Below are 14,432 nucleotides of genomic sequence, written 5' to 3'. Positions count from 1 at the left end.
GGCCACGGAAGGTTCCTACTAATTATAGGAAGGTCTAGGCGATGGGTCATACCATGGGCCAAGCTTGCGCCCGCCATGGTCGCCCCATCCAGAAATTTACCTGGAGGGTTGTCGACAATGAGGTTCACTGCAGACATAGTCCATCTATATGTTGTAGGTGGCATGCATAGGCATTGGGCAAAAGATGGGCCCATGTAAAAGCTTCGCCTAGTAAAAACTCCAACATACTGCTCTTCAACACTTATTTGTCTACTTTTTTCAACTCTTACACATGGTTTATAGTGGTTCTAGCACCAAATCTGGTTCTACTCTGTAAAGGAGCGGACAGTTTGCTATCCTGCAAGGTGCTTCTAAACAATTTAGGCATAAGTATTGTGTATAGTACCACCTTTTTTTACATCTTGGCTTTCACATGTAAAATTAAAACAAAATGTAACCACTTAAGTTTCTCTAGACACTTGCTCTATGTGCTCTATGCACTCATGATGAAAATTTTATCAAAATTGGCATTTATTTTCCAAAATAATGTTTAACAAAAAAGTACACTATGTTTTTCATAATGTAACTTCTATGCCATTTATAAGTTTGTTTTTCATAATGTAACTTCTATGCCATTTATAAGTTTACTTGGGTACTTCTATGCCCATAAATCATTTTTAGCACACAATATATAGTATGTGGAATTCTTGTTAATTTCTTCTTTTTGGTAGTTGATGTGTAACGAGGCTCGCCACCAATAAGGCGGGTGAGAATGAGATTGGGTTGTCCATGAGAACAGAAGAATTAGGACACCCAATCTAGTAGGTATATGGATAAGGGTGGCTTGCCGGACGTGGCCGAAGGGATCCGTGTACTTCTTGAGCCTCTTTTTGAAATGTTAATGGCTATTCAATCCACTTGCTTGAAGCATGGTGATGTTGGCAAAAGAAGGGAAGAAATACAGAGCTTGTGCGGCTAGGCGGTGAACTTTTGGAATGCTACACATTGCCGACCTTGGGCATGTGACGATGCTTTGACCTTTTGGCCACCTCTACCTTGGTTGATTAGTATGGATGTAGGCCCATTTTGTGTCTTGGAGGGAGAAACATCACGTGGTTGTTGGAACCACTGCATTTGTTGGCTTCGGTTGTTGCGGTGCTCGCTCTTCACCTTGGTCAGGTCATCGTCTTAGTTCTCTTATGTTCTATTGCACGCTTTCTTTCTCTATTCTCTCTCTCTCTCTCTCTCTCTCTCTCTCTCTCTCTCTCTCTCTCTATTCTTCTCTTCTTTTCGCTTTCTCTCTTTCTCATAATAAAAATGTATTTTTTAAAAAGAGTTCTTTTTGGGAAAGTTTTTTTTTGGGATGGCATGGTAACAGCAACCTACGCGAGACATGGCGACGTGAGCTAACTTTTTTTTTCTCAAGTGATGACATGGCAATGTGAGCCTACGTGATGATGTGGTGACGTGAGAACTTTTTTTTTGGGGCGACGCCTTGGCCAACGTATTCGTCAAGCAAAAGCCCCATCTCAGCACACTTTCACAACCAACAAAGGTCGGACATGAAGCACCTCTATCACCTATCACTTTCCATGCCTCCTAAACAAGTTGCCTACCATTAAGGCTGCCCAAAGCTGCACATTACTTTGCCCTACATCTGGCTACGGATCGGTCTAACCACCTAATCTCAGCCCCCAACTCCATGGCATATCTTGGACCATCCACACTATCCACTTCTTGGCAACATCATCAACTTGGGTGACACGAGGACACGGTCACCATTAGGAAGGAGGTATGTCAACTACTCCGTTGGTTAACATGGTTTTGCCCGCCCGACCTACTGTAAGGTGCTTTGCCATTTTACCCACGCGAATGGATACTTAACATTTGTAAGATGGCGCTGGAACATATAAACAACCTTACCATAAACTTAATGTCAAATAGGGAACGTCTATAAACTTAGTGTACATACTTACTTAAGACTAGTAGAAAACTAGTCACTTGTATATAAGTCATTTTTGGCAATAAGCAATACACAATCATTTCCTGGCAATAGTTTTCTTGTGAGATCTCCTTCTTTCCTCTTCTTGGTTGCTTTTATGTGCTTGAATTCATGCTTGCTAGATGGATGCATGCTTGAATAGGTTTGATTGTAGGCTTCTCTCTTCGATTAGATTCTTCTTTCTCTGCTTTTGTGAGAGAGAACCAGTGTGAAGATGGATCTCTTCTTGCCTCCATCTAGGCATTGAAAGCTCTCCCTTCACCCGTTTGGCAAGGAGCATTCCAGTGTGACAATGGAGTGACGACGCGACGGTGGGTGAGCTAGCACACCTACATGGAAAGTTACCAATTACGGCTCTTAAGGAAAAACCCAACGACACATGCTTTCGCAAGGCTAAGGTAAGCTCGACTTTAACAAGGTGCATTATTCAATTGCCAGGATAACTCCTTATTCTCTCCCCCATAAACTCCCGGACGGACAATGACCCTTGTTTGATCCTTCCCAGCTTTCCGAGCACTTCTCAAGCCTTGAAACATGTCCAGAAATGCTGCTTTCATCTGCTCATAGTTCGAAATTCTCTCGAGAGGATATTGACAATACCACTTCTCAGCTTTGTCATGTAGGGTTTGGGGAATGTAGTCATCTCAGGTATTCCTGGTGACTTCCTTTAGTTTGCTCAGCTTTCAAAGGCATGCACATGAATGCTCGGATCTTTTATCTCCTTTGAAGATTGGCAATTCTATCTTCACCTTATTTTTTACTCTTGGTAATGCTCCCATTCTTTCCGCTTGTAACAAACTGACTCTGTGTAAATGCTACATTGTGATCGTTGTCCTCCAGTGGTGGTCGCAGAGCCAGATCCTTCTTGTTCTTCCTCTAGGCTTGCATCATATTCATCTTCTCTCATGGATGCTCGCTCTTCTCGTTCTGTTGCTTGATCCATTCTGTCCAGGATTACTTTCTTGCTTCAGATGTGTTCTACTTACTATTCTATGCTGTTCTACTGGCGATATTCTATTATTACTCTATTGCTTCTTGTTTTCTCGTGCATGTGCTATCTTAAGGGCTTTTAACAATTATTTTCTAGCTTGATCTAGCTTGGTGTGTGCTTTCTATAGTATGCTAACTTCCCTATGAGAACTTTGAGTTGAAATGAGCTTGAAAATTCACATGTTCTCTCCATTCGTTGGTTTTAGCAAGAGTCTTTCTTTGCATTTGTTGGCTACTGTGTTCCCTAGCAAGAACACCAAATATGGACGCTTGGATTCTCGTCGTCAATTTTTGAGAATACATCCGAGGTATTTCGGCTCTATCTTACCTTTGCCTTGCAAAGAGTGATTGTAGACTACCGCTCAATGCTTTACAAGGTTGATGCATTGTCCACCTTCCTACTCTTGATTGAGGTTCTTAGTGAGAGGTAGGGACCGCTTCACGATCACCAAGTGACTTGCGGTCTCACCATCTAGGTTGCCAAGCCTAGATTAGTCATGCTCTCGCTCAGCTCTCACTCTTGGTTCTCTCTCTTTCTAACTCACTCAAACAAGTTCTTGCTCTAGACAGCAATGGATGACACCAAGTGACTTGCGGTCTCACCATCTAGGTTGCCAAGCCTAGATTAGTCATGCTCTCGCTCAGTTCTCACTCTTGGTTCTCACTCACTCAAACAAGTTCTTGCTCTAGACAGCAATGGATGACAATTACAAGTACAGAAGGCATTGCGAAGATGCTTTGTATTACATTGCAATTATGGATTACGAGTGGAATGGCTTGCACCAGAGCTTGCTTGATTACAAAGGTCCAATCACAATGTATTCTGAATATACAAAGCTAGAATAGAATAGAGCTGCAAGAACACAATGATAGGAACTGGTCGCCCTCCTAATGTGATAGGATCTGACCTGGTCTTCTTGGATTGCTCTCTGATTGGTTCAGTTTGCTGATGCTCAGATCACTTCAGTGTGCTTCCTTGTGTGTTTTCTGTGCTTTCATTGTTCTTCTTGGGCTTCTTTTGGTAGACTATTCCAGCGTTTGATTAAGCCTCTCCATGAAAACCTTTGGTTTCTCTGAATCCCTCCTCACTACCACACTTCTCATGCAAAGTCTGATTGTTTCCAGCCAACCGTTTGGCCCTGGATCATTAGCTATAATTCGAGCTTCCATCAATTCCTCAGCTTCTCACCTGATGCTTTCAATCACAACATAGAGCAGCAGTAGCAAATATAAAGATTCCTTATGTTACACACAAACATGTGCATGCTCAAGAGCAACCTGTAGGTACATGGTACCTCTCATTAAAATCAACATGCACCAAATATCCATAGAGGCAATAAGGACGCATGCTGTAGACAGAAGTTATCTAAAGCATTTCAAATAAGCAAGCAAGTGGTGTTTAACGTAAAACCTTTATAAAAGTTCTTCCTTTTATGTGATCAGGTCTCAAAATCAGGTCCTTATTTATAAATTTCTTTACTAATACAAAGCAATGCCTGGAAGGCATATTTAAACAAATAAGACTACCAATTTGGTAATCAGCTTTTTTAAAACAAATTCACCCCTATACCCACCTACCCACGAGAGGGGCCTCTCCTTGCAATCACGCAATGTCACATTCAGCTGCAACAAGCAGGGAGTGAACTCGAGAGATTGCAATGTCGCATACGACAGCAGCAAGTGGGGATTAAACTCAAGATCTTCACTCGACTCCAATCCCCTTACCACGCTACACAACACGTGACAACTACTTAGGGAAGGATAAAAACACTTGCACACTCACAGGTTTCAAAGACAATACACATTAACTAATCTTACAATGTGATTAGGTTTAAGAGATGTCTTGAATTCTTTACCAAACATGTACTTCACCTCTATGGTCTATCTTTATTGCCCTTGCAAGGCTGCAAAACCAATGTAACCACAATTAAAAAACTTCACTGAATCATTCAATTTATAAGCCAGATGCGCAATGTGTACAAAAAGCCAATACAAAACTTGAAGTAGAGGTTTCTCAAGGTTCCTGAACCATAAACCATTATGCCAACATCCCCCTCTTTGAGCAGGGGAAGAGACAGAGAGAGAGAGAGAGAGAGAATTTAAATCTTCAAGTATTATGCATCGTTCTGATATATACAGAAATTAATTTAAGTTTCACACTGATCAATGTCTCTTTTGTCCGTGCACGGAACCATGGAGAAAAGGTGAAGAACAATTACACTCCAGCGATTTCATCAATTATATTTGAAAAACAAGGTGAAAACAAAGTGGATTACAAGCTCACAAAAAAAAGTTGATTTTCCTACAGAGACAAACAAATGCTTGGTGTAACCCTCATGGACAAAAAACTGTGGTGTAACTCTCATGGTTGATATTGAACTGGTCAAGAATTCATGCTTATCCATAGCAAGGTCTTGCTCCTCTCAATAGTTAATTCTTAGACCAGGGCATTTACTACTAGTTTAATTGAAATTCTCATGGTTAGAATTGAACGGGTAGAAAAGCCATGCTTATCCATTGCAAAATATTTCTCCCTGTAAGCCTTCTAAGATTATATCAACTTGCAAATGTCTGACCTTAAACATAATATCCAGTGAAAGTAAAGCCCCTCCCCACAATCTCACCAACACAAAACCACGCATAGCATTCAGCTGTGAACAGAGCTCCTATTCCGAGGTCTTCTATCTTCAAATCTTGCCTGTTTCGAACCTTTTGCTTCAAAAAATCCAACTCTTTCCAAAACGCGTCATAGCGGCTCGGCAGGCTGAAAAGAAACCATACTACTTTATGATAAGACTACTGTAGAAGAAACAGAAACTAATAAATCAGCCAGACAAGTATACAATTGCTCTAGTAAGAGGCTGGCTGTGAGCTAATTGCACTTATGTGCAAGAATTATTGGAGAGAGAAGAGGCAGCTGAACACAAAATACAAGCACTCATTCATCAAGTGGACCTAAATCCTACTGTAAACTGCATTTACAAGAAGGATTACAACTGAATGTTCAAGTACAAAAGGTCACCTCCCTCATCTCAGCTAAACACTGCTGTTAGTTGCCAGTGCTCAGCCTGACCCTTGATGCTGCAGATCATTTCCAGTATCTTCCAGCATTGCGCTTCTGATCGTGATCACCCAAATATGCAAGACAATCAGCAAATAAACCCTAACACCATTTATATAGAGGTTTAGGGGGGCTGGCCTGCCAGCTCCTACAACCATTTCCCCCCCAATTTCTCTACACAAGTATTCATATTGGGGGCTGTCCCATAAAGTCCAAAGGCTGGGCACCCATATCTTGCTGTCTTGGCCAGCCAAAACATTGTCCAAAACCCAGCAGATTTGGTCGGCCACACTTGTAGGCGTTATGATTACCGAGTAGAATGAGTGGTACAAGGGTACAAAGGATAAGTACACCCCATAGTTGTTACGAGGCGCGCCTCTAACAGTTCGAGGCGTTCGATGTGTACAAGGCGTTCGAGGCGTCCACATATATATATATTTTTTTGGGCTGGTTTGAGTCTTTAGACAAGGGCTTGAAGGGCCCAAGGCATCCCCTCTCACACACACTCTCTCTCCCTCTCTCGTACATTCTCTCCCTCCCTCCCTTAAGCCTTTCTCAAGACCCAAAGTTCAAAGTTCAAACACACTAGGATGATGATGTTTTTTATACCCACTTTTGGAGCTATCTCTATACTCTACCGGTTCATTTCAGTTCATTTCATTTTACTTTGTACCCTTGAATCTTGATGATGTATCAAGATGATGAGGATGTACTATTTTGGTCTCATAGTCCTTTTGGCCTTCTGCAGACGTTTAATACAGCTTTCTTTCTTTCACACACTCTCTCTCCCTCTCTCATACACACCCTCTCTCTCTCTCCCTCAAGGCTCATACATACACTCTCTAGTCTCTCTCTCTCTCTCTCTCTCTCTCTCTCTCTCTCTCAACTTTCACTATATATCTATCTGTCATTATATATATATATATATATATATATATATATATATAACAGACGCCTCTAACATCTCTAAAAAATACGAGTCTTTCGAGGCGCGTACTCTAAACCGGCCTTCAGAAAGCAAAGGGCGGTGAAACAAACACTCGCACATAAAACACTTCAACACCATTGAGAACCTAGAAAAGGAAAACAAACAGGGGGAGCTAGAGTGCTCCTGCAGATAGTACACGGACACCGATTGGCCCCAAATCGCAGTGGCGCCCCTTGCGGTATTTCTTTAATTGAATATAAGAGCTTTGATTACAATATAAGACTGGTAATTCAGCCGTCCCAGTAGAACTCCTGAAGCCTGCAAAGAACCTGCATCTGGCTTCTCGTCCACACGGCATCCACAAATAAATCCAGCCATTGTTCACATCGAAAGACTCTTCTCACATTGAGTCTGCATACAGAAGCTTTCTCCCATGATCAAGGCTGCCACAACCATCCATAGCCTCTCACACTATGAACAGCATCACACCCTGACACATCCAGTGCTCCTGCATCACAACACAGACTCCCAAACTGTCTCTCAAGAGAGTATCACAGCACAGCATACCATACAGTTGACACACCTGTACAAACCCTCTCTACCTTCCAAGGGTACTATCCATCTCTGTCATGGATTCCCTGTCCCCTGTCCTATCAGTAGCAAGGCTGTACCAAACATGTGTCCACTCCTGTACCTTCTGCCTGCATGTGACCTATTTCCTGGAGAAACCCAAAAACATGTCTCTTCGAGAAAACCTACGACCTGTTTCCACATGAAACCCTTAGGCCTGTTTCCCTTTGAAACTTCTGTCCTGTTTCCATACATCTAGTTACCTGTTCCCTCATGAAACATCTGGCAACATAGAGATGCCCATAACTGTAGGTCCCACTGTTTCTTTCTAGCAGGAAGAAAACAATCTGCTCCATGAGCACGCAGCCATGCGAGCTTGCATCACTCCCATGCCAAGAAACATAACCAAAAGACCTGTGCCTGTAGCCAAAAACCCAAGCACACATAGCTGAATTTGCAGCCAAACAAAAACAGCTCGTAAACTGTCCCAAAACAGTCCTGAATCCAAAGCAAAGAGAAGCTGAAAGTTCCATCAGTTGAACGCCATCGACATGATGTCTATGTTCATGGAAAACCAGCTCCCTGTCCACCTTTGTGTCCAAAGAAACCAGCCCTTGTCTACTTTTCAGCAGAGGGAGAGAGAGAGAGAGAGAGAGAGAAAGGAGGCCTGTGTCTCTGTTCTGAAGCACAGCACAGCAGCCAGCCCTTTAGTCTCCAAAAAGCATGCCTAAGGAGCTATTCACTTGCGCCTGTAGCTTCTGTAGCATAGCCCGCCTGCAGTCCTTCCAAAAAGCATGATATGACCAGTAGCGCAGACTTCCTGTAGCTGTACCTGACTGCGCCACCTGTACCTGCATCGCCTGAATCTGCACCTGCAGCAGTCAGACCTGCCACGTGGGCTGTACCTGCAGACAGCAGCCGTACACTACCTGCACAGGCCCATCCATGCGCAGCCAGCATGCAGTCCACCTCTTCCCAGAAAAGCACACGTTTTTTTCCTCTAGGGATAGGCGCCTCCTTTTCCTGGCAGCCCCTCCTTTTCCCCAAAAAGCACACGTGGCCCCAATATAGCTTAAGGGCCACATTTTTTTTAATGAAAGACTTTTAAATGATTTTAAAGGTTTTTAAACCCTTTAAGCTAAAATTTCTTTGCCCCCTTTCACACATGGGGTTATCCACACATGGGCTTCCATCTTCACTCCCTCCTGATGCCATTCACACTGTCCACCATGTCCCCGTGCACATCTGCATCTTGTCCAGAGAAAAACATAGGATCATGACATACCCCCCTCTTGAAAAATGGCAAGCGTCCTCGATTGCACTCAATGGCACAGTAAAGCATCTTATGAGCAAAGACACCCCATATGGCAAAAACAATGGCTCTCCAATGCATCTGGATGATAAAACAATCATCCTGCACAATAGGCTATACTATCCTCTTGCTTGTTCCTTCAAAACCTATATCAAAAGTCTAAAACCAAATGGAAACACGTTAACTGTGTTAGCCAAAAACAAAACCATGCATCATTCTACATATGGCACACATATGCATGACACATATATGCATTCGCAAACAATATGCTCCTCAAAATGCTCTACCTACTCCAAAGTAACAGTCTAAGGGCTGCTCGCAAGCCTTACGCCCATGGGCATCTCACAGGACCCACGACTGAAGGTAAAACATGAGCATATGAAAGCACTCAATGCATCCAAACACTACATCTACCAAGTACTTTCCCACATATGTTCTCATGGCCATCCCGCAGGAGTCACACCCAGTGGTGCATCCATGAACATAATAAAGCACTTGATGTATCATACCAACATACATGCAGCACATGACACAATGCAGAGTATTTCCCAATGTATTCTCAATGGTACCAGGATCCAATGGCACCAGAATACAAAAATACCTCTACCTCAAAAAGTGTATGCATACATGCACAAACAGAGTTCGATCCATATTTCCATGAACCAAACCTACTCTAGGACTGCTCGCAAGACTTATGTCCTCCATAGAGTTAGCCATAGTTGCAGCTATAGTTCCAGGTGCGGCCGACCGTGAACCATACCCAACTTTACCATCTCATGTGACTAGTACACAATATCATAGAAGTCCCATAAGCAGATGTACTGTCAACCTCAGTACCTTCGGGTGAATACAAAGATGTCACCAAGCGACTCCTAGTTGACAACTGAGCCTGTCTGTAACAAGGGAGCGGAGGTGCTACCCCCCTCTTGAGCATCAGGCAATGCTCCAGACCTATGCTCTGCTGAACCTGAATGAGCCGTAACAAGAGTCGACTCCAACTCATAGGCATCAAGATAAAGCTGCAAAACCTGAGGTGAATCTACTAAGTCACCCTCCTCCATCCACTTCGCATCCATCAGTGAACCTCCTCCATCCACTTCATATCCATCAGTGAACAGCTCTTGAACTTCACAGGATAGCGACGGGAAACCTTACCCTGTACCTTTCTTTCCTTATGTGCCAGTATATGCTCAGGAATAAGAACCTCGTCAAGTTCCTCCACTTCCATCTGAGCCTCATCTGATACATCCTCAGGCACCCAAAACCTGCTTGCACTCCACCCAAGTGGTATGCACAAGTCCTCGATGAAGCATAGTAGATCACCACTAACATAGAAAGAAACTGTCTTCCGAACCCATGAAGCCTCTATGAAGATACCACCGGTGACAAACCGTCGAATGTTTTGCACCATAATACTTCAACTGCTTCTTGTTCCTGGCCGACTACTTCTTGTCCTTGGTGTCTTTTCTCCTGAACTTCATCTTCAGCTCTTGCTCTTTACCTCATATAGGCAAAGACACACAATCCTGTACTGATCACCCCTGTAGTGGCAATGTGAACCTTTACAAGGTCGGCAGTAGATCATTCACTGTAGGAGAGTAAGCCTAAAGCTTTGCGGAAAGCTTCAAACTTCTCTCGAGGTAGCGCCTTCGTAAATAGATTTGCAACATTGTCTTGCGTAGAGCAATAAGATAATGAGATCTCCCCTACATGAATCCTCTTAGTGATAATGAATCTCTATGTGCTTAGTACGTGCATGAAACACTGGGTTTCGTGCCACAGCTATAGCACCTTGATTGTCAATGAGTATGGTGGTGGGTGTCTGCTGACACTCATGAAGATCAGTCATCAATCTCCTCAGCCATACACAATCTACTGGTTGTAAAGGTTGCCCTGTACTCAGCCTCACAAGTAGAAATCTTGATTCTACTCATGTAAAAGCTTCAGATTCACTAGAGAAACTCATGGAGTTCAAGTGGCATTGGAGGAGATTCCACAGCCCACAAAGTTTGACTCTAAGCCCACATGGAGCCTAGATACATGGAGAAGAATGAGGGGAACCTTTGTGAGCTCGTCAGTGATGTCATGAGCATTGTAACATGAGCCTATATAAGAGGCTTTCTATAAATTAAATGAGGATCATAGTGTGCCATTGCCTTGCCTCCATATTGTGTCATTAACACCTTAATTATCTTACTCCCTAATCATGCTATAAAGGTGATGCTTATCTCCTTTGATCCTCCTTAAGCCCATCTTAATCCTCTCTCTCATGCCAACACAAATTTCATGTTTGAACAGATAAGGCTTTCAAATGCGTCTGTGGGTGGAAGCCATGGGTGGAAAATGTAAGTGTCTGGGGTTTGCTTCCATTCACAAAGACAAGCAAATACTTGAATAAAATAGAGTCAGTATGTTGTCCAAAGTGACCACGTTGGGCTATTGTCTAGGATTTGTCCAGATTACGTAAAGATGGTTGACCGGTGTGCCCCCTCCCCAGATACTAGATAGCCAAATGGAGCACACTGCACCAATGACAAAATGTAGCTTTGGCAAAATACATGGTGTTAACCTACTGTCACTAACATAAATGATGATGAACTGAATAAACGTCATGCAGAATATTGAACTAATTTCTTGCATGAAAAGATGATGTCCAAAAAGCATAATTTTCCCCTTGAAAAAAAATTATGCAACATTTAAAAGGCACAACTTTTAACTGATTTTTAAGTTTAGAAAAGAGTTAACCTGGCTGAATTTAAAACAAAGATTTCTGAACATGTATATCTGTAAGGTTTAGCCTAATTCGTTGTATGTAAAATCTAGCAATTTGGAAATGTGCAGAAACCTAACTAATTTTTAATGTCATGTGGTGATTAAAGATGAGAGAGATGAAGGGAAGGGGGGGTAACCTGGCAAGGCGAGTGTAGAAGAGCTGCTTGGACAGCTCCTGGCACTTGAGGACGGTGGGGGGTTTGACGATGTGGCACTCGTTCTGCGCGAGGAGGCCTTTGTAGTAAGCGCAGCCGTGCTTGGTAAGGGCCTGCGACACTTCGGCCGTCTTGGTCCGCAGCTGCTGCAGCAAGCTCTTCGACGCCATAACCGCCCTTCCAAGCCCTACCATACACAACGTTCTCTTGCTCTCGTTTCCATATCTTTGCTTCTTGTTATAGGTGCTGCTTGTATCCCAAGAAGCAAAAGTTTTGATCTTAGTCTTAATTTAAAAAAGCATATTGCATACAAAGCACCCCCAAGGGCTTTACCAATGACCCAGTTTGCAGCTCGGATACCATATTAGATAGGATAATCAGTTATCTTTTGCGGTGGGACCGGAATTGTGGGCTGCTAAAGAATGAAGAGCTCTACTCATGCTGTGGGGTGCGGGGAATTGCTAGGTTCTCCCTTTTTTTGCTGAGAAACTGAACTGTTCCTTTGGTATGTGTAACAGGATGATTGTTGTACATGTGGATGGATAGCATATTAATACATATATATTATATATTCCAAAAAAAGTGACACTTGCATGACATTTTGTGATTGCTTCTTGTTTGTCCTATCTGCTCGCTCTTCTTTGCTCATTCGATGGTAACTAATAATGACTTTCTAGGGAATACAAAAACATGCATGATGGCAACATCATGTGAGGGGTAGTAAAGCGAATAACAAACCATTATGGGACCGTTGAACTGTCCATATTGCAATGATGAAATCAATTAAGAAGCACGATCACTTAACGCACATGACACGTCGAACTGTCCAAGTAGAGGAGGAGTTTTATTCATTTGTATATAATGTGCAGTAAAAGGCCTCTTGTGAGGAACACCACCAACGCATGTGCATGTTTTTCTCCATGAGACCTACATTTTACACTTCTTCATCCCCTTCAGCTCACTCGATAAAGAAGTCCTTTGATGCCCCCTCCCTCCACAAAATCATGTAGATTTATTTGAAAACTTACACAGTGTCGATCTTCTCATTCACCGTCAACACAATCCATAAATAATTACACCTCTACAGGATGCTATGACCTTTCTAACTTGTGTGGTGTTAATAAGAAGGCAAGATTTTTAAGTATGTTAACTTCTATAATGTCTTTTAGATTAGTAAATTTTCCATCTATTTTAACAACATGTATATGTTATTATTATTTTTCTAATGTTATTTATCTATATATACTACATGGTTGTCTAACATGTCTTTGAATAAACCAAAGAAAAAATAGCTCTTGAGAGCTTCTATCAAGATAATTTCTACAAGATCCTGTATGGTAAATAGAGTGCTCAAGTTTCCCAACAAAGGTAGGCAACTATAATATGGCTCTCAGTTTTTAGGAACCAATTAAAAGTTTTTAAGGTTGGAAAGTATAAGAGTCTTTTCTCATTTGAGAGAGATGGAACATTTTACTATGTCAGGACCTTTATAACACTTGGAGAAGGAACTCTAATTCTCAATCACAAAAAATAGAGTATAACGTATACTTGCACAAATTAAAAGCATAAACATTAATAAACAATTTAAAATAAACAAAGTGAGATGGAGACACAAGAGTGGGTTAAATCTCTTGTGCGATGAGTGTGGCCCTTGTACCACTCACCCATATTTATATGTATTAGAAAAAGCTTGCTTTTCAAAAAGATAACTTAAAAAACAAAGCACAAGTGCTTTGTTTATGAGTTTACGAGCGTGCAAGCTCTATAAAAATATAGCAAGCATTAATATAATATCTTGGGCCTACCAAAAGTATAAAATACTATTTGGTATATACAAAAGGTAGAGAACTTAGCCTTACAAAAATATTGATGCCTAAATAGGAAACCATAAAAGCTGTTCACATGTCTTCCAAAATATCCCATTGTGGTCCAGCAAATACTCCACCCACGATTGACGCATAATCCACCACGCATTCATCGTCTACATCCAAAATAATATTAGTTCTTGCACACAACTGATTAAACACATTAATCTTGACCATATCATACTAGTGCACACAGCTTGATTAAACACATTAATCTTGACCATATCATACTAGTGCACACAGCTTGATTAAACACATTAATCATGGTAAATGATATAAATAAAAGGCGCATCCAAATAAAATCTCCCAAAGTAAAATAATGGGTGTCCCCATAGAGGTTATGATTAACATTCCCTCTTTCTCGGATTGCAATTGATCTCAATTGCATGGATGGTAAGAGTGGATGAGATTTTGGTAAGAATGAAAACCTTTTCTTGCATCCATTTGGCATCTTCAATAGGATGGTTCTTGAAAGTTACAAGATTAAACATATTAATCGTTCCCATATTGGATTTACTCACAATATCTTTTACACGCGTCACACGTGTCTTAGAGTTGATTGGATTCACTTACAATTAAACTCACACAACCTTTACACGCATCACACGTGTCTTAAAGTTGATGGGATTCACTCACAATCAAACTCCCACATTCCTTACATGCGTCACACATGTCATAGTTGGTCGGATTCACTCACAACCAATTAATTCTTTAATCATACTTGGGTCACCCAAGATAAATAGTCAATATTATTATTCATAACAAGTTATGAATATGCCAATTAGGAGGTAGCTTCAA

The 14,432-nt window shown here is 41.8% G+C and overlaps 1 protein-coding gene across 3 annotated transcripts; it reads right to left on the bottom strand.

Annotated features, from left to right (window-relative positions):
• Window positions 1-3,696: 3,696 nt before the first annotated feature.
• LOC147630562 (uncharacterized) lies at window positions 3,697-12,226 on the bottom strand. 3 transcript variants are annotated; one of them, XM_086810472.1, is made up of 3 exons: window positions 11,752-12,212; window positions 4,844-4,875; window positions 3,697-4,160 (listed from the first exon to the last, which is right to left on the bottom strand). In XM_086810472.1, the coding sequence occupies exons 1-3, from the start codon at window positions 11,961-11,963 to the stop codon at window positions 4,141-4,143; spliced, it is 264 nt and encodes an 87-aa protein (XP_086666598.1). In that variant the 5' UTR covers window positions 11,964-12,212; the 3' UTR covers window positions 3,697-4,140. The 3 variants fall into 3 exon arrangements, with proteins under 3 accessions (XP_086666598.1, XP_086666596.1, XP_086666597.1); XM_086810470.1 differs by lacking the exon at window positions 3,697-4,160 and adding an exon at window positions 4,175-4,700 and having other exon boundaries at window positions 4,828-4,875; window positions 11,752-12,226; XM_086810471.1 differs by lacking the exon at window positions 3,697-4,160 and having other exon boundaries at window positions 4,844-5,735; window positions 11,752-12,167.
• Between the last annotated feature and the right edge of the window lie 2,206 nt (window positions 12,227-14,432).

This window comes from Cibotium barometz, chromosome 16 (assembly GCF_041138505.1).
Source record: "Cibotium barometz isolate CiBa-2024 chromosome 16, ASM4113850v1, whole genome shotgun sequence".
In the NCBI taxonomy this organism is placed as follows: Eukaryota; Viridiplantae; Streptophyta; class Polypodiopsida; order Cyatheales; family Cibotiaceae; genus Cibotium; species Cibotium barometz.
The sequence above is the reverse complement of the archived record's forward strand: the minus strand, read 5'-3'. Positions and strand labels throughout refer to the sequence as shown.